Source organism: Herpailurus yagouaroundi, unplaced genomic scaffold (assembly GCF_014898765.1).
Source record: "Herpailurus yagouaroundi ecotype Mexico unplaced genomic scaffold, PumYag 159, whole genome shotgun sequence".
NCBI lineage: Eukaryota > Metazoa > Chordata > Mammalia > Carnivora > Felidae > Herpailurus > Herpailurus yagouaroundi.
In genome coordinates, this window is record NW_024412400.1 from 2,248,140 (window position 1) to 2,267,984 (window position 19,845).

Below are 19,845 nucleotides of genomic sequence, written 5' to 3' on the forward strand. Positions count from 1 at the left end.
ATTAACTTGCCATTATTAAATATTTCCACCATATAGAAAAGTATTGAGAATCCATGTGCCACTTTAGTTATTAGAGAATGAGTTCAACTGCATGTAAATATTTTCGCCTATTTGTTGTCTGTCTTCTGATTTTTCTTTTGGTGATGTTTGTGTCGTGCACATTTTTATATTCACAAAGCTGAATTTATTAATCTGTTTAGGTCTTCTGAATTTTCAGAAAGGCATTGCCAATGTCAAATTATGAAGAAATTCTCCTGTGTTTCCTATTAGAACTTCTGTGGTTCCAATTTTTACATTTAAATACTTTACCTTTTTTTTAAAACTTTTGCCCATTTTTAAAAATGTTTATTTTTGAGAGACAGAAAGAGAGAGAGACAGAGAGAGAAGAGAGCAGACCAAGCAGGCTTTGCACTCTCAGCCTAGAGCCCAACGTGGGACTTGTATACCACGAACCAGAAGATCATGACCTAAGCCAAAATCAACCTCAACCAACTGAGCCACCCAAGTGCTCCTAAATATAGGAATCTATATTCCTATCTTTTAGAATCTATATTCCAATCTTTTGGAAGTTTAACCACGTATAATGTGACATAAGAATCAAAGCTTAATTTTTCTCCCCCAGAGGGCAGTCCATTTGGTTGACTCCTTAAATAAGAAATTTAAGGGGCACCTGGGTGGCTCAGTCGGTTAAGCGTCCAACTTCAGCCAGGTCACGATCTGGCGGTCTGTGAGTTCGAGCCCCGCGTCAGGCTCTGGCTGATGGCTCAGAGCCTGGAGCCTGTTTCTGATTCTGTGTCTCCCTCTCTCTCTGCCCCTCCCCCGTTCATGCTCTGTCTCTCTCTGTCCCAAAAATAAATAAATGTTGAAAAAAAAATTAAAAAAAAAAAGAAATTTAATGTATGCCTCATTTGATTTAAAAAGCCATCTTTAATATAGGCTAAATTCCCCCCCCCCTTTTTTTTTTTGAGAGAGAGGGATAGAGCCCCAAGCGGGAGCTTGCTTGGGATTCTCTCTCTCCTCCCTCTCTCTGCCCATCTCCCCCTCTTGTGCTCGATCTCAAAATAAATAAACATTTTTTTAAGTGGGGTTTTTCCAGATAAACATAGAGGAAGGGAGGGGAAAATATAAAAAGAGAGGGAGGCAAACCATAAAAGACTCTTAAATACAGAGAACAAACTGAGGGTTGCTGGAGTAATTTTGAGTGGGCTAAATGGGTCATAGGCATTAAGGGGGGCGCTTGTTGGGATGAGCACTGGATGTTATATGTAAGTGATGAATCACTAAATCCTATCTATTGCAGATATATAATATGTATCTTAATGAGGAGTTTTCCATGCTCTTTCAAAATGCGGGTCTGTTTTTCCCTCACATCTTCTAACTAATGGTTATTTGCAAACATAAGTGTAATTGAGTTTTATGTATTAGTGCTTTCACCTATTAACTCAATTATCTTGTGACTCACAATATTTTTTCTGGTGATTCCCTTAAGTTTTCCAGTTATTCAATACTATCATTACAACTAGAGATACTTTGTCTTTTCCTTTCCAATTTAACAAATAAACTTTATATTTCACAACATTACTAGGTTTATAAAAAATCATGTAGAAAGTACAGAGGGATCCATATACCCTACCTGCAATTTCCCTTATTATTAATATCTTACAGTAGCATGGTATATTATGTTTAATGAACCAATATCGATCAATTATTATTAACTAATGCTTATACTTTATTCAGATTTCCTTCGTTTTTAGCTGATGTTCTTTCCCATTCCAGAACTAGTTACATCTAGTTGTCTTATCTCTTTAGGCTCCTCTTGGCTGTGACAATTTCTTAGACTTTCCTTGTTTTTGATGATGCTCAGCTTTGAAGGGTACTGGTCAGGTATTTTGGAGAATTTTCCTCTTTTCCAATTTTTAGACCACTAATTTCTTTCTCTTATAGCATGGAGCTAGTGCATCCAGTGCGATGTGTCGTAGAAGGGACAGCCGGCTTCCTTCTCTTCTTTGGTTTTCAGCTGGAATACCTCTGGACTGCCCCAGTACGCATTTTGAGCGGAGGTAGATATATTTGATGATGGTAATAGAATATTATATTCCTACACTTGTATAGTCTTCCTATCCTGATTATAGTCAATACTATTTTTCTCAGGGTCTACCTTGGAATCGTTAAGCATGTTTTGTGTGTATGTGTTGTGTGCATGGGGCGGGGGGGAGGTGGCGGGGAGGGCGTGGTATTTTGCAGGCTGGCCGTTTTCACAACCCAGTGACTCCCTTCTTGTTTCCGCCCCTGACCTTTGGAAATTTGGCAGTTCTGCTTCCTCTGCTTCTCGGAACCAAACTGGCACCAGGAGGGTTTCTGCCTCAAGTCCTGTCCATATCCACAGCTCTTACTCACGCCGTGTCCCGCCCTCGGGACTCGCATGTCTGCAGGCCGTCTGAGGTCTGTCCCGCTGCCCCTCTGACTGCCCTCCTCTTTACTTGCTCCCACGTAATTCTTGCCCGACGGTGGCCGCGTTTAGTAGCCCTCAGTGTGAAACCTGAAAAGTCTGTCTCTCTCTAAGTTTGGTTGAAAATGGAGTTTGCTTTTGAATTCATTCTCCTTGCTGTTACTTTATGGCTTCCTAGAGACGACGAGAATGCAGACTTCTGCAACCACGCTCATAGCAAAAGTCTTAACGAAGTAATTTTTGGCCCAAAGAACACCCACTGATTTCTGGAACCAGGAGACAATTCAATCAGTCTTTGAACTCTGTCACACGCAGTTTTATTAGAAACATAGGGGGGATTTTGGAGAGAGGACAGCCGAACTTTGTGTAGTGAAATAGAAACTTGAATTGCCAATATAGAGAGCTTAATTAAGAGATAAGGAAATTCACTCATTCATTAGAAAATAATGGAACGACTGCTTTGTGCGAGGCATCGTGCTAGGCAGTTAGGTGGGGGTTACTGTTGCTGGAGTTAGTCTGATTCATGATTAGAATAGTGTGTTCCCTTAACCTCAGTTTCTTGGGGTAATAAAACCCAACCTTATCTACTTTGCGAAGACGCTGAATTGAGTTTCGATATATGAAAGCACCTGGTGGATTTCGGCTTTTCTGCCAGGGGAATTTGGAGCCGTTATAAACGTTTAAGGAGTAAAGTGTTGTGAACACAAAAATGGGTGGAGCTTGTGTCTGCTTCACCTGAGCCCAGGAAGTCACTGACCGGTACAGAAGAGAGGATGTCAGGTGGCTGTAGCACAGCCAAGGATAAAGACGGTCCGTGACCTTGACAGAGAGTAGTGGACGGGGAGACGCCTCGGGGACTGAGGCAGCGGACGAAAAACGGGAGCAAAGGTGCAACTGACAAACGGAAGCGTAGGGACCAAGAGCCAGGCGGGGCCTGTGGCCAGAGGCCGATGAACGAAGGACGTCCCTGAGGCAAAGATTAGGCCTTCTCATTTCCCCACACCGGGGGGCAATTTTCATTCGTATTAGGGGCCCATTTGCCCCCATGTGATGCCAGAGTCCCGCTCTGAGACACGGGTTCCTGAAAACGGACTCAGATTCGCACACAGGGGCTTTCGTGGGGAGTCGTCCTATGAGGGCATGAAGGAAGCAAGACTGGACAGCAGGACAAACTGAACTGCAACGTGGTTGCATCAGAGGCCCCGGCCGGCCTTGCGGGGGGCTCTGGAATGGGAGAGGCCGCTCAGAGTCCTCCCACGTTAAAGCAGGAGAGCGAGCATTTGCTTCTGCGCGTTACCCAGTAGGAGGAGGGGAGGAGCTGCTCCAGGGAGGACGGTCCTGAGAGGAGACTGGCTCAGAGCTGCCGGCTGTCAATGCTCCTGGCAGCTGGTGTGGCGAGTGCGTCAGTCCCCGACGGGGCTGTGTGGACGGGGCACACCACGGCACCCGCTAGGCCCCTCAAGCCCAGCAGGAGGCAGCTCAAGACTGCTGCCCCTCGGGGCCCTGCTTTCCCTTCGGTATCCTCTTCCCTTCTCTGCTGCTGTCCCCCACACCCCCCTACGTGGTCTCTACAAAAACTCCACAAACCTCTCAGCAGTCCCTGATCATGGAGTGCCCGTAACCCCACCTACCTTTCATCGGCCTAGAATGTCCTTCCTCACGTCTTTTTTTTTTTTTTTAATTTTTTAGTGTTTATTTTCAAGAGAGAGATTCAGAGCATGCGTGGGGGAGGGGCTGAGAGAGAGAGGGAGACACAGAGACCGAAGCGGGCTCCAGGCTCCGAGCCGTCAGCACGGAGCCCGACGCGGGGCTCGAACTCACAGACTGTGAGATCGTGACCTGAGCCGCAGTCGGACGCTTAACTGAGGAAGCCACCCAGGCGCCCTTCCTTCCTCCCTTCTGTTTGTCGAAATCATGCTCCTTCTACAGGCCCGCTTCAACGGCTCGTTGTGTTGTGAACTTTGAAATTGAATCCATCTCTCCTTCCCCTAAGGTCCCAAAACGTTCTGTTGTGTGTGTCCGGCCTGCGTTACGGTTGATCTGATGTCTGTCCCTTTATCAGATTAGAAACCCCACGAGCGCAGGACTTCCTCCTTTATCCTAGTCCCCTCCCCATAACCTAGCATCCTGCCTGGCGCAAAACAGACATCCGCCACGTCGGAATTAATGGCGTCAGATGGTCCAAATTGTTATGAGGGTTTCTCGAGGAGAACCTCCCCAACGGTGTGAAGAGCCTTTGCCAACGCCGTGTTTTCCCTTCTTAGTGGAAGCAGGTGAAATGTATTTGTTCAGTAGGATCCGAGTGCACACGTGACAGGGCGGTTGCCCGTTGTTCTTGCCGTTGGGGTAAAATTCACACAGTATAAAGCTAATCTTCCAAGAGCACGCGGTTCAGCGGCCGTCAGCACGGCCCCGGGGCTGTGCTGCCACCACGTCTGTGGTGTGACGTCCCAAAACGTCACCCTGTTTCTATTGTCCCCGCGCAAACGGCACCGAGTCCGCTCCCCGGAAGCTGGGCGTGTTGCCAGCTCCGGTGGGGAGAACGCGTAGCTGGACTCACCTCTGTGTTCCTGCCTTTGCGCAGCAATCGTGCTGGCTTGTTTTTCGTGTTTCTGTCCCCGGAATGGGAAGAAACTTCCTTTGCGGTGTTCCGAGAGGGGCACGTGTGAGTTCGAGTGTCACCAGAGGTTCCAGATCCCCCAGCCCGAGGGGATACTCCCCAGCCTTGGGCCCAGGGAAGGAAGGCCTGACGGACTCGGGCCCACGGGTGACCCCGAGCTCAGGAGGAGGGATGGCAGCGGGGGGTCGACTGCACCCCACCCTGTCTGCCCCCGTGTGCGTGGAGGAGTCGAGGGGCGGCGAAACCCCTGTGACCGGTCCGTCCTTCGGTGCCCTAAAATTTCTGTCTCACTGTGATGAAACGAATACCGTCACAAGCTGTACCAGGAAATACTCCTCCTCTTTCTTTCTGGAATGTATTCGCTTCACAGAGGAAAGGAAACTGAGGCCGAGAGGAAAGGAATGTGTTCAGGCTCACAGGGGAACGCAGGGCCAGATTTGCAGGCCGCCGTCACCAGGCGGAGGGAGGTCTCCTGGGGACGCTGCCCAGGACGTGGGCCGCCTCTCGCTGCTGTCCACCCCCGCATCCCAGTGCCACCTTCCTCACCCCGCGTGTGCACATGTAATGGCTCCACAGGGAGCCCTGTGGCTCCCCCCGCCGGGCCGGTCCTCCACACCCACGGCAGCATGGGTCCCCACCCCCATCAGGAAACCCAACACAAACGGGCTCCGGAGAAAAGGCTCTGGCCGACTATGTACAACTTTATTTTATCTTTGTCTATAAAGGCAACATCGACTTCCCCCTTTAAAATCCCTGTTTTAAAAACACACTTTTTGGAAATGCACCCTTTATACACGTAGAGCATGTAACAAGGTGTGAACTTACAGAAGCATTTGCAACCGGTGACTCGGTGAATAGTTTGCAAGACAGGTTTTTGTTTTGCGAGGGACTGTAGGTCTCTCCCAACTTGATTAAAGTCTTAATTCTGATTAACTAAGTCTGTAAGAACAGAGATTTAACTTAACGGTGTCAAACGATTAACTACATGATTAAAATGACTTGTGAGAAATGACTCAGTGAAATTTTGAGTCGTCCAAAAGTTAAGAAGGAGGCCGGTATTTTAAAAGAGAGGATGCCGTTTTTCACAACTTTGTAGATGCTTGACACTCCTCTTTATGCCACATCAGTAACAGCTTTTAGTTGCTTATTCTTGCCTCCCTTGACTGCAGGCACTTCACTGTCATACTTTATTAGCCTTGTTATTTTTAGTTTTGAAGGCTCTGTTTGTAAACAAGTTAAAAGCCCCCAAATGCCTGTATCTGCATCTATGTATTATGTGAAATGCGGATATCATCTGTTACCACAAACACAAAACGTGCCCATAAGCGTATGAAAGTATGTTTGAATTTCCACAACTCTGTTTGGATTTTTTAATGCCTTGTATTTCACGTTTGGACATCAGACCTTGCTAATGCCTTTGCACCACATCCTCACACTTGGAATCAGCATCGAAAGTTTGGCTTCCATTAACAAATAATCCTTTAAGGTAAAAGAATCAAGACAGAGGTTCATTACTTCACTATCTGTTTCTGCACACACCCGGCTCCAGGGGATCCACCATCCTTCAGCTATATTATTAGAAAAACCCTAGGACAGCGTGTCAAAGTTTTCTATATCGTTCCACAAAAGCTAGAAAGTAATTAAAGGGCCCATTTTTCATAGCAAGAAGGAGCGATAGACTCCACCATTCAGTTCTGCGCGGGTCCCCCTAGAGAGCTCCATCAGTGCAGGTTAGAGGGGAACGAATGGTCCTTCCCGCACAGTGTTCTGTGTAACCTCGTTGAGATGCGGGTCAGAATCCTCCTTCTGCTTACTCAGCCCTGCAGGCAAGCCTGGGGGGGGGGGGATGCGGGGGCCCGGTGTGCTCTCACCCCCCACACTCGCAGATGGCAAGAGGAGGAGCTGACCGTGGGGTGAGAGGCCCACGCTCGGCAGTGGATGGAAGTCCTCCCGCCACTGGCTCAGGAACTCTTACTATAATACAGGTTTAAGTAAGCTCTTCCTTTGGGAGGCTTCGCTCCGACTTGCGCCTCTTCGTTGCTCACAGAGCATCGTGGAGATCGTGGTCCCCGGTGGACTGCGTGTAGGACGAGCTGGGAGTGTCGGGGAAGTAGAGCTGGAGGATCCTGCAGTATTGACAGGGCACGAAGGGGCCCCGGCAGGATTTGAAGAGCTGTACGAGGTACTTGCGGAATTTCTCCCCGAGGAAGAAGTAGATGACTGGGTTGAGGCAGCAGTGAACGAAAGCCAGGGTCTCCGTGGCCTGAATGGCATAGTCCAGGTGCCTCTCGAAGGTGCAATCCTGAAGGACCTCCAGCTCCACCAGGGTCTCCAGGAAGAGCACCACGTTGTAAGGCGCCCAGAAACCCAGGAAGAGGGCCACCACGGCAAAGACCATCCTCACCGCCTTGCTTTTCTTCTCGTTTTTGCAGTGCTGCAGGGTCCTGATGATCATGGAGTAGCAGAACAGCATGGTGCCCAAGGGGATCACCAACCCCAGAATGTTGATCTCCAGGGAGCTCAGCACCTTCCACCTCGTGGAGTTGAGAGAGTACTTGGTTTTGCAGTAGGTGTGGTTGCGCTCCGTGTAACAGGTGCTGAATAAGAAGCCTGGAAGAGAGGCCAGCACGGCCACGGACCACGTGGCCAAGCTGGTGATGACCCCGTAAGTCAAGGTCCTCGCTCTCAAGGAAAACACCGCGTGCACTATCGCCAGGTATCTGTCGATGCTCATGAGCATGACGAAGAAGATGCCACTGTAAAAGCCCACCAAGTACATCCAGGAAATAATCTTGCAGAGACCCAGTCCAAAAACCCACTGGTCTGCAGCATAGTAGCCCCAGAAAGGGAGGGAGAACACGAAGAGCAGGTCTGAGATGGCGAGGTTGAGCAGGTACACATCAGTCATGGACTTGAGCCTCTTGTACTTGAACAAGACCAAAACTACCACAGAATTGCCCAGGAGACCGAACAGAAAGACCAAGGAGTAGAGAGGGGGCAGGAAGAGCCCCCCGAACGCCTTGACGCCTTCTTTGGTGCAAGGCTTGGGGATGTTTTCATAGAGATAGTAATTGTGATAGATGCTTTCATCCATGGTGGTGTCTGCTGTGTCCGTGGGGTTCATTTTCAAATCTCCAGGCTCCTCGACGCAGGTCTGAGCCCAACCAGAAGCTAATGAGGGAAGAGCAGACGCGATCTCTGTAGGAACAAAAGCAAATCGAAAAGGTGCTGACTACGGAGCATAGTGCTGAGTATTGTGCCCCGGCTCATGACACCCCCTTCCCAGCCTTCCCAAGTTGAAGGGCTCTGTTCCTCGCAGGGCAGTGCAGCCAAATAAAACAATCCTGCTGTTTGGAGTTAGCAGATTCCAAGTCCTAGCTCTGTCACTCCCCTCCTGCTCTGGGGGAGGGGGTGGGGGGTGGCGGGCTTGAATCCCCACGCTTGTACATGGGGACAGTAAAACCTCCTTCTCAAGGAGGCGTTTTCAAGGATGCATTTCGAAACGATAGTCTGGGGTTACTGAATCACCTGCAGGACCATTGAGATTCCCAACAGCCCCACACCCATAGCCGTCTTAGTGACTTAAAAGCAAAACAAAAACAAAACAGAAAGATTGAAAATCTGTGCATGTTTCCCCTTCACATTAGAACTCCAAAAATTCAGTAATTGCTTAGGTAATCATTGGGCTAGAAGGGTGGCTCGGATTTTACATAAAAATTCCAATTCCTCCTGCAAGCTTGACATACATTTCGAAGCGTGCTCCCTGGTATTGTGCATTTAATCCCACTCCCCTGCTCCTGCCTGCCCCCCCCCACCACACTCCCAACAAAGTCGGGTGCTCTAAGCCAAGCAAGTGTACTGAGCCACGGTGCAGGTGCCTCACGAAAGCTTCAGAGAGGTTAAGCGACTTCTGAAGGCCACACAGTTGCATGCAGAGCTCCTTCTTTGGTCCCCAGATCCCAGTGACGTGCCGGCACACCATGTCCGGGGAGGTCAGGAGGGGGCTCTGACTTCTGGTGCTTGCTGGCGTCTCTCGTGCAAACACTTGCCCCAGGGCGAAACCCCAGCCACAAACGGCCTCGCGAAATTCCCGAATCTCTAACAGCCTTTACCAGCCCCTGGGAGTCAGTGCAAGTCGGCTCTGGTACGCGCTCCCAAGTCCCACGCCATCCTAGAACACCATCTTCGATGGGAACGCGCCTGGCCTCCCGGGCCTGGTGGCGAGCTGCTCCCGGGCCAGTCGGACGCTAACGCAGCAGATGCGTGTAGAAGGCCCTGCGAATGCGGGAGCACTCAGGTAATTGCGCTGTACTCAGACGGCAATGCGAGGCGGTCTTTTCGTCAACGCTGCACGCAAAAAATCAGTCCCGCGCACTGAATCCTAGCACAGTGGGAATCAGCCTGACAGATCTCGAGAAGGCACATCATGGCCAGAAATGAAATCTCTCTGCTTCCCCAAACACCCTCCTTTCCTATGCGAATTGGCAGGTGAAGAGGTTGAGACCTTCTTAAAGTTACATGCGTGCTCACATGCGGATCAGAGCAATTTAGGGATGACGGGCTTTCTGACTCCAGGCTACTCCTCTTCCTTTTTTTTTGGTAAAGATTTTATTTTTTTTTAAGTCATCTCTACACCCAATGTGGGGCTCGGAACTCCCAACCCTGAGATCAAGAGTCACACGCTCTACGGACTGAGCGAGCCAGGCACCCCCTCTTGCCTCCTTAATGGCCCCCAATATTCCTGATCACAGCCCTTTCACATTGTTCAGTAACTCACATCTACTCCCTACCTTTTTCACCCCTTACCACCACACACCCAGACACTCCAACCATATTTGGTTTCTCAAGAGAGGGATTTGAGTTTACTTCTGCAAACAGATGCAGAGGCATCTGAAGGATCTTGGAGAAAGTGTTGTACGATGACTATCAATCCTAGTTCAATAAATGACAATCCCGGTCTCTCTCCGCCATTTTACCAGTGAAAACGGAAGGAATAGAAGAGGCTGAGGAGTTGGGAAATTGCCAGAACAAGACAAGTAAACACAGCTGGTAGATGTTGGGGATTATTCCGTCAGCCTCATTTGATTTGTTGGTGTTTCTTGACCTGGGAGTCCTGATAGAAGCAAGCAGCAGAAACAACTGTGTGTTTGATAAAAATTATCTGTGTCTTCTGAGCGTGTGGATTCGGGCCAGAGGTGTGCAGGGAGAGAGCCCCGCATATGTAAGTGCCCATCAGGCAAGGGCTTGGGGGGTGTAAGTAGATGGGATGTGAGCTCTGAGCTGAGAGCCAGCAGCGAGCCCCAGGATGCCCGGGAAGCCTGAGTTGGAGGCACTGGGTGAGCGGCTGGCCCGCTCTCAGCACTTCCAAAGTCCACACAGCCTTCTAGAAAGCAGTGCGTGGCCTGAGGCCCCGGGAACGGCCCCGTCCCCACTTACCTTGCTTGTCCGACAGTGGTTCTGGGCAAGGTCCGTGAGTCAGTGCCAGGCTTGTGCGAGAAGCTGAGCGCTAAGAAGGATGCCTTTGAAGGCGCGTGGCTTCCTGTGAGTGTCAGCTCTATCCCTCACCCATCTACGCTGAGTTCAAGTGGGTTTTTTTTTTTTTTCTGATAGAAGTGAGCAGAAAGTGAGTGACTCGTAGTCACTTCCCCAAACTGAAAGCTAAGAAGGTTTGCTGTCTGCTAGATCAAAGAGGAAAATGAAGTCAGTTTTCTTTTAAAAGAGAAACACTGTTACGTTTTTAAAAGTGTAGTCGTTGGATTTTTAATGTAAAGAATTTCCTTGCGTAGAAATGATCTTTATGTTCTGGATCGGTGAGCTGTTTGTTATTTGCCCGTGGTGGGTATGCGATGGCAAAGCGGCCGTGATGTGCCGATCCTCAAACAGGTGGGATCTGAGGGGGTCGGGGTGGGGGGAGGCCAGATCCATGCAAGAAGGGTCATCAGAGAAACATGTATCCAGATGCGTGTGTCTCAGAGGGCTTTAGTCAACCCCGCTCAATAACTTGTGTAGAGTGAGGGCCAACATAGCTTCAAGCCCCCTTTGCAGAAGGAGGACCCCTCCCCAGGCCCCTCCACCTAGAAATCGAGGAGCTTCCACAGACAGTGATCTCGGCAGAGTCCCTCTGGGTTTGTGTAGCAGTCACAGCTGAGGGGCTGACATCAGTCCTAAGTCTTTTGAGTATCATATCCTCAACTTCTGCCAGCTTCCAGTGCTTTCCCTCTGTATGTCTACAGTTGCTTAACCCTTAGGTCTGGCTTAAAAGAGCCACCATGTCAGGGCCCCTGGGTGGCTCAGTCCATTAAGTGACGGACCTCGGCTCAGGTCATGATCCCACAATTCGTGGGGTCGAGCCCCGCGTCGGGCTCTGTGCTGACAGCTCAGAATCTGGAGCCTGGATTCTGTGTCTCCCTCTCTCTCTCTCTCCCCCTCCCCCACTCATGCTCTGGGTGGCTCAGTCGGCTAAGCATCCGACTTTGGCTCAGGTCATGATCTCACCGTTTCCAAGTTCGAGCCCCATGTCTGGCTCTGTGCTGACAGAGCCTGGAGCCTGCTTTCAGATTCTGTGTCTCCCTCTCTCTCTGCCTTTCCCCCATTTGTGCTCTGTCTCTCTCTCTCTCTCTCTCTCTCTCAAAAATCAATAAACATTAAAAAATTTTTTTAATTAAAAAAAAGCCACAATGTCATTTTTCCTAAGGAATTCGCATGAATAGGAACTAAAATATTGAGCCAGAACAGTGTGTTATTGCCCTTTCATTATCACCCCTCCTAAAGAGTCTTTTCAGATATTTTTTTCCTAATCATCTCCCCATGAAATTTTAATACCACAGCCCAACTATATATCGTTATGTAGTATGTGTACATCAATGCTTTATATATAAAAAGAGTAAGCTTATTTTCATCCCCAAGAACCAATTTTTGCATCCTTGAGGGCAATACTGCCTTTACTAAGAATGCATGAGATAGCCAGTGGTTCCCCAGGGGTTCTTTGCCCCCAGGGCACCTGGCCAGTATCTGGAGACATCTTCTCTGGGGATCGGAGGAGTTTTTCCTGGCTCCTAACAAGAAGAGGCCAGGAACCCTGCTGAAATCCCACACGGCGTAGGACAGCCCTCCACAGCGAAGCTCTCCTGCCCACAATGCCAACAGTGCCGAGGCTGAGAGAGCGGAGCGAGGGCAGCATCCCCGGACCCTGAGAGAGAGCACCGATCCGTGGCCGAATTGGGGAACTCTGGGCTTGAGTTCAGGGGAAACACGGTTCCGTACTGGCGCACTTTTTGGGGGCTTCCCAAGGCCAATCTTGTGAACTCTGGAAGCAGATAGAAAACAAACAAAAAAAAAAAAAACCAGTCCCTAACCTATTTGATGGGTGAGTCTATGCCCGTTATACAGGGTAACTTATAGAATAAACACCGTTTTGGGTCCCGTCACCCTCTTTCTCTTCAGCGGTTTGCTGGTGGACGCCTTGTGGCAGAGATTACGGGTCTTTGCGAAGACCCCAGCGGGCAAGACCATCACCCTCAAGGCCGGGCCCAGCGACAGCACTGAGAATCAAAAACCGAAGTCCGAGACGAGGAGGGCATCCCGCCTGAGCAGCAGCTTCGGGTTTTTGCGAGCAGATGGCTAGAGGATGGCCTCACCCTCTCAGCCTACAGTAGCCAGGAGGGGGCCACCTTGCACTTGGTGCTTCACCGTGCGGTGGCATCCCTGCACCTCCCCTCCGCCGGCTGGCCCTGGCCCGGCAACACAACTGGGGCAAGGTGACCCGCCACAGAGGTTCTGTTCACCTGCCGCAACACCAACAACCTGCACCCCGCGAAGGTCAAAGAAGGGCCCTCCACCGGCCCTTCCTCTGCCGGCAGGGCGGCCTCCTGCCCAGGCCCCAAGGCTCTGGGGCCTCAGGAAAGTTTCCCTTTCATTGACGTGAGCAGCGAAGGCAAAACAAAGCCCGTAATTTTAGAAATGCGGAGCCAGAGGAAGCTTCTATCACGGAATCACAGGCCCGGAGGGACAAGTCAGAGAGCCCGGGGCGCAGCGTGTGAATTGCGACAGCCCTGGATGAGCCCATCTGAGCACCCTGCCTCCAGGGTCTGGCCCGGGGGAGGAGCGTTGGGGCGTCAGGGTCCTAGAACGCGTGATGTCTGAAGGTACACATGGTCGTATGTGGTCACGGGCATCAGGGGTCTGCAGAGGCTCCCCGACTGCACCTGCGTGGTAAGCATGCCAGCCCCGAGCGAGGAACGGCAGCTCCCTGTTGGGCTTGGATCCCAGGGCCGCTACTCGACAGCTATGTGAAGCTCAACCTTCTCATCTGTCAAAAGGGCTGTTACCGCGTGAGGATTGCGAGGATTCACGAGCCAATGTTTGGGAAGCACTTCGCACGGCTCCTACTACAGACAGGAACCAGTGGTGAAAATGAGGATAAAAGGCACAGTAACAGCTTTCTCTCATGAGCTGGCTGAGGTCGGCACATTGCCCGTAGCCACACCTAGGAATCCAGGAGCTATTTGGGTCTCGCCTCAGTGGGCCACATTCAGTGTCTGCGTGAGGGTTCGGGCGAAAAGCGGGTTTCAGGTGTGCACGTTGCAGAGGCTGTTGCCCTGGGGGAAGTCAGTCTTCAGGTTTGCAAAGTAATGCCATTACTGTCCTGGAGAAGCACGAAGTAGGTTTCCCCTCCAGAAACGGTTTCAGAACTAAACAGTACCCCCACCCCCAAAAGGATCATGTTCTCAGGAAAGCCTGTCTCATAGATGGGGAAGCAGGAACCCAGAGAGGGCGTGCGGGACGCTCAGGGCAGCGCGGCCAGGGACAGCGTCAGGGCTGACACCTATACTCCTGACATTTTCGCGGACACCATCTCCCGCCGGGCCGAATTTCTGAAACCTGACCAGAGAGGCGCAGACCAACAGCACGCACGCAGGGCAAACCCTCCCGCAGGGCAGGGTGGGGTGCAGGCATCCAACGAGAAGGAATCGGTGACACGAGACGACGGCGCCCTCTGGTGTACCAAACCTGACTTCAACGCCAGACACAGGAAAGTATACTCCCCAGGCCAGGCACACCATGCCGACCCACAGGAACCAGCTTCTCTGACACTGGACTCGGCTCCCAAAGCCTTCGGGAGGAGCTCCGTGGGACTCAGCTGCAGAGCAGTGGCAGTAAAGCATCGAAGATTCGACGTCAGACCTGCTGCACACTTTTAAAACGAGAGAAGGCTACCAGGCAGGGCCCCACAGGGCGCTGCACCCAGGGATGGTAACAGCAAGCTGGGGCTCTGGGGGGGCAGCTTATGTTTGACAAGCAGGGTGAGTTAGTTTTCATGGGTCCTCTGTTGACTGGGTAACTTGGATAATTTGGGATCTTGGGCTGTCCTTAGTTGTCTGGTACCCGGTCCCCCGGTAACGAGGGCGTTCAGTGAACAGTGGCCCCAGAGCAGAGGTGCTGAAAAGGGGGTGCCCGCTTAGACAGGGGGACTGGTTGGCCTCTAGCCAGGGCCTCAAAACCGGATCAAGACAGCACTTAAACAAACAAGCTGTTTCACAGGGGAGGTCTGGATACACAGACGAAACTTTGGTAAGGAAAGAGAAAATTGCAAACAATTAAATTACAAAGTGATTTTTTAAAAATTTTTATCCTTATTTTTGAGAGGGACCGAGAGAGAGAGAGAGTGTAAGCAGGGGAGGGATAGAGAGAGAGGGAGACACAGAATCCGAAGCAGGCTCCAGACTCTGAGCTGTCAGCACAGAGCCTGCCTGACACGGGGCTTGAACTCACAAACCATGAGATCACGACCTGAGCTGAAATCAGATGCTTAACCGACTGAGCCACTCAGGCGCCCCAACTACAAAGTGATTTTTAATGAGATAACTAAAAATCCCTGCACATTTGGAAATTAGAAAACATTTTCATGCAACCTGGAATATATCATAATGAAAAATAGAAAACACTTGTAATTGAACAATAATAAAATATCACTTATCCAAAATTGTGGTAGGCAGCTGAAGCCGTCCCGAGAGGGAAATTTAGTCTTTAAATATTTACACCAGAAGAGAAGAAAGGAAAGGGGCGCCTGGGTGGCGCAGTCGGTTAAGCGTCCGACTTCAGCCAGGTCATGATCTCGCGGTCCGTGAGTTTGAGCCCCGCGTCAGGCTCTGGGCTGATGGCTCGGAGCCTGGAGCCTGTTTCCGATTCTGTGTCTCCCTCTCTCTCTGCCCCTCCCCCGTTCATGCTCTGTCTCTCTCTGTCCCAAAAATAAATAAAAACGTTGAAAGAAAAAAAAATTAAAAAAAAAAGAAGAGAAGAAAGGATGAAAATTAATGAGAACTGTTCAACTGGAAAAAGAAATAGTAGAAAAAGGAATTGTAGAATAAATTCAAAAATGGTATAAGGAAATAAACAATAAACGTAAGAACAGAAATTAAACAAAATTTGAAAGTAAAATAAAACTCATTACAGTGTTTGAAAACACCAACAAAACTGACAAACCTCTAGGAAGATAGGTAAAGAAAAAAAAGGAAACAATCTTAGAATATAAAGGGAGATATACTGAGATTAGAAGGATAAGAAACATTATGAATGATATTACCACAATGGATTTGAAAACTTAGATAAGATGCATAAATTCCTAGAAAACGTATTTACCAAAATTGGCTCAAAAATAAATGCAAAATCTGACATCTTTTTAAAAACTGAATCAGCACTTTAAATGCTTTAGCACAAAAAAGTAAAAAAAAATATTCAAGACAGATGATTTTACAGGCAAATTCTAGCAAACATGCAAGGTACATATAATTCTACTCTTATGTGTCTCCCCTCGTCCCCCGGAATTACAAAAATAAGACTACTCCTTATTTTATGAAGTTAGCATAACCAAACTGTATGAAAAAATAAAATTACTCAGTTTCACTCATGAATATACTGATGCAAATATCCTATATAAAATACTGACAAACCAAATACACTAAAGTTGAAAAAGTACATAATGGCCAATTTAGTTCATTTCAGAAATGCAAAGTTGGTTTGATATTATAGAATCTATTAATGTAACTCACCACATTAACAGAATAAAAGAGAAAAGCGCTGACACAGAGCATTGAACGAGAATAATATTCATGATTTGAAACACACACACACAAGCACTAGGACATTAAGAACAAAAGGGAACTTCTTTAAATTGATAAAGGTAGTAATTTATAAATTGTTAATAGCAAAAGCCATTCCTTTTAAATTTTTTTTAAGTTTTTAAACTTATTTTGAGAGAGAGAGAGAGAGCATGAGCAGGGAAGGGGCAGAGAGAGAGAGGGGAGAGAAGAATCCCAAACAGGCTCCCAGCTGTCAGCACAGAGCCCGATGTGGGGCTCAATCCCACGAACTGCGAGATCATGACCTGAGCCAAAACCAACAGTTGGATGTTCAACTGACTGAGCCACCCACGTGTCCCAAAGCCATTCCTTTTAAAATCAGGACCATGACTAGAGTGCCCACCAGCACCAGTTCTATCAGAGCTGGTAGAAAAGGACAAGATTTTAAAATAAAAGATAGAATGATGGGGCGCCTGGGGGGCTCAGTCGGTTGAATGACACACTCTTGGTCTGGGCTCAGGTCATGATCTCGCAGTTCGTGGGTCGGAGCCCCATGTCGGACTCTGTGCTGACGGCTCAGTCTGAAGCCTGCTTCGGATTCTGTGTCTCCTTTTCTCTCTGTTCCTCCTCTGCTCACGCTCTCTCTCTCTCAAAAATAAGTAAAGATTAAAAATTTTTTTTTAATAAATAAAAGAATGAATTCAACAAACTTGCAGGATACAAAATCAATATACAAAAAACCAGTTGCATTTCTATACACTAACAATGAACAATCTGAAAAAAAGTTAAGAAAACAATTCCATTTACAATAATATTAAAAAGAATAAAATACCTGGAATAAACTTAATCAAGGAGGTGAAAGACTTGTACACTGAAAACTGTAAAGCACTGCTGAAAGAAATTAAAGACGACACAGGTAAACAGAAACTCACCCCATGTTCATGGATTAGAAGACTTAATAATAAGATGTCAAACTACCCAAATCAACCTACAAGGTTACGGCTATCCCTATCAAAACCCCAAAAGTGTTTTCTGCAGAAAGAGAAAAATCCATCCTAAAATTCATATGGAGGGGCGCCTGGATGGCGCAGTCGGTTAAGCGTCCGACTTCAGCCAGGTCACGATCTCGCGGTCCGTGAGTTCGAGCCCCGCATCAGGCTCTGGGCTGATGGCTCAGGGCCTGGAGCCTGTTTCCGATTCTGTGTCTCCCTCTCTCTCTGCCCCTCCCATTCATGCTCTGTCTCTGTCTCAAAAATAAACATTAAAAAAAAAAAAAAAACTTACTATAAAGCTACAGTAATTGGGGCACCTGGGTGGCTCAGCTGGTTGAATGACAGACTCTTGGTCTGGGCTCAGGTCATTATCTCATGGTTTCTGGGTTTGAGCCCCCCACCCCCTGTCGAGATCCACCCTGACAGTGTAGAGCCTGCTTGGGATTCTCTCTTTCCCTCCATCTCTGCTCCTCTCCCTGATCCCTGATCGTGCTGTCTCTCTCAAAATAAACACTTTCTAAACAGATGCAAATAATGTCATACTCCCCAGAAACCCTATGTGTGAAACCCCATGCATGACATCAGCCACCCTCACCTGAAAAACCCTAACATAACAATGTAACTAGAGAAACTACTAATGGGTTAAAGCCCAGAGGAGAGCTGTCTTCTTCAAATGCCTGAAGAGCTACTCCATCATCCAAGGTTACAATTCTTCAGGGCACATTCTCTGCATCACCTTCTACCCCACCCACCCAACACATACACAAACCACCAAATCCTGTCTCTGGAATAACCAATTATCTTCTTTCTACCTTTTTTTTTAAGTTGATTTATTTATTTTTGAAAGAGGGTGAGTGAGTGCACATGAGGTGGGGAAGGACACAGAGACAGGGAGAGAGAGAAAATCACAAGTAGGCTCCACACTATCAGCACAGAGCCCAACACAAGGCTTGAACTCATGAACCTCGAGATCATGACCTGAGTCGAAGTCGGATGCTCAGCCGAGCCACAGTCCTGGCTGAGCTTCTTCCTCCCGAGCTCAATGTTCTATCCCTTCTTTGCTACACACAATTGAGGACACACAATTGAGAAGTATAAACAATGTTAATGTCCCAATTTTATACACGAGGGGGATGATAAGTGAAAGAGAGTAACAGACACACAGTTACTACAGCCTTGGAGAGGCCGACATGAAGAGTCACCTTGAGGAGGGAATGAGAAAAAAAACATCCTATTCCTGCTGTCCCGACAATCCTCGGGTGGGACCCGGGAATCAGGAGGTGGCCGTGGAGACTAGGAAACAGGTTGCCCCGGGAATCAGGAGGTGGCCGTGGAGACTAGGAAACAGGTTGCTGAGGCCACCGTGCTCTGTTGCTGCCATCTGTTTTGGTCCAGGGGAAAAAGGAGAAAACTTGTCAGAAAATAATGGCATCACGACGACCCCGATAGTGGGGCTTGAACTGCAAAACCCAGGCCTTTCAACAGGGAAAAATGAGACTGTTGAGAAGCAGTGGGAGAAACCCTGGGCCATATTCCTTCAGGGTCCCTCCCTCCTCACTGTTCCCGGATGTCAAACACGGTCTCCCCCATCCCTCAGAACAATAACCCTTTCCTCACTCTCACCCAGCGTCCTCCAGCCCTGCCATTTCCCTGACACTCCCGCACCAACACGCAGTCCCAGAATCTGCTTAACTGTGAGCACCGCGGGGCTACGGTAACGGTTGGGATGTATTACGCCTCCCTGAGTGCCAGAGTCAATGTGGAGAATGAACAATGTGGGATGAAACACCAATGGCTGAGCATTCACCTCGTATCCATGTTGCCACCGTGGTTCTCTTGTGCCGGGAGATCTGAGAACATTCCGAGACAAAGAAGTGAAACCTAATATAAAACAAAGTGCATTTTTAATCAAAAAGCATTTTTCAGGGGCGCCTGAGTGGCTCGGTCGGTTAAGCTTCTGACTCCTGACTTCAGCTCAGGTTCATCTCACGGTTCATGAGTTCGAGCCCTGAGTCGGGCTCTGCTGACAGTGCCAAGCCTACTTGGGACTCTCTGTCTCTCCCTCTCTCTCTGGCCCTCCCCTGCCTCTCTCTCTCAAAATAAACAAATTACTTAAAAAAATACACTTAAAAACCATTTTTCATACATTATTAATGGTACTTCAAAACATTATGTAGAGGCATGCCTGGATGGCAGTCAGTAGACGGTTGATCTGGGGTTTGCGAGTTCGATCTACATTGGATGTAGAGATCACTTAAAAAAAATTAAAATATGTGAAAAAAAGTTATGTAGGAAATAGTAACTTTTGCTTTTTTCTGAAAATATTTAAATTTTAATAACAAAATGATAGTGAAGTTACTGTCAAGCAAAGATGCGTGTTTGTGTGTGTGTGCGCATGTGTGTTAGCTTACATGTGTGTGTGCGTGACTGAATACATACACTTTTGGGCACAAGAATGATTACACAATGGCCTGAACTAATAATAAGCAAATACAACGAGAGCTATCCATGGTACAACAGTATGTCTTGATCACGAAAGCTCTGCTCCTTCATACCTTTTTGAAACTGGGCTCATTTCACTTTATGCGACAAGCACACATCATTAGCAGTTTTTTTTTTAATATGAAATTTATTGTCAAATTGGTTTCCATACAACACCCAGTGCTCATCCCAACAGGTGCCCTCTTCAATGCCCGTCACCCACTT

The 19,845-nt window shown here is 48.5% G+C and overlaps 1 protein-coding gene across 5 annotated transcripts in view; it reads right to left on the bottom strand.

Annotated features, from left to right (window-relative positions):
• Window positions 1-6,427: 6,427 nt before the first annotated feature.
• The window catches only part of CCR4 (C-C motif chemokine receptor 4), a 21,903-nt gene continuing 8,485 nt past the window's right edge, over window positions 6,428-19,845 (bottom strand). Inside the window, exons 2-4 of one of the 5 annotated variants that reach the window (XM_040479660.1) lie at window positions 18,947-19,020; window positions 10,506-10,744; window positions 6,428-8,267 (exon numbers count right to left, since the gene is read on the bottom strand). In XM_040479660.1, the coding sequence (XP_040335594.1) occupies window positions 7,111-8,193 (1,083 nt within the window). In that variant the 5' untranslated portion in view covers window positions 8,194-8,267; window positions 10,506-10,744; window positions 18,947-19,020 and the 3' untranslated portion in view covers window positions 6,428-7,110. Of the gene's footprint in view, window positions 8,268-10,505; window positions 11,421-18,498; window positions 18,615-18,946; window positions 19,021-19,845 lie in introns of those variants that run through there. The other 4 variants (XM_040479662.1, XM_040479661.1, XR_005791890.1 and 1 more) reach the window with 4 other exon arrangements.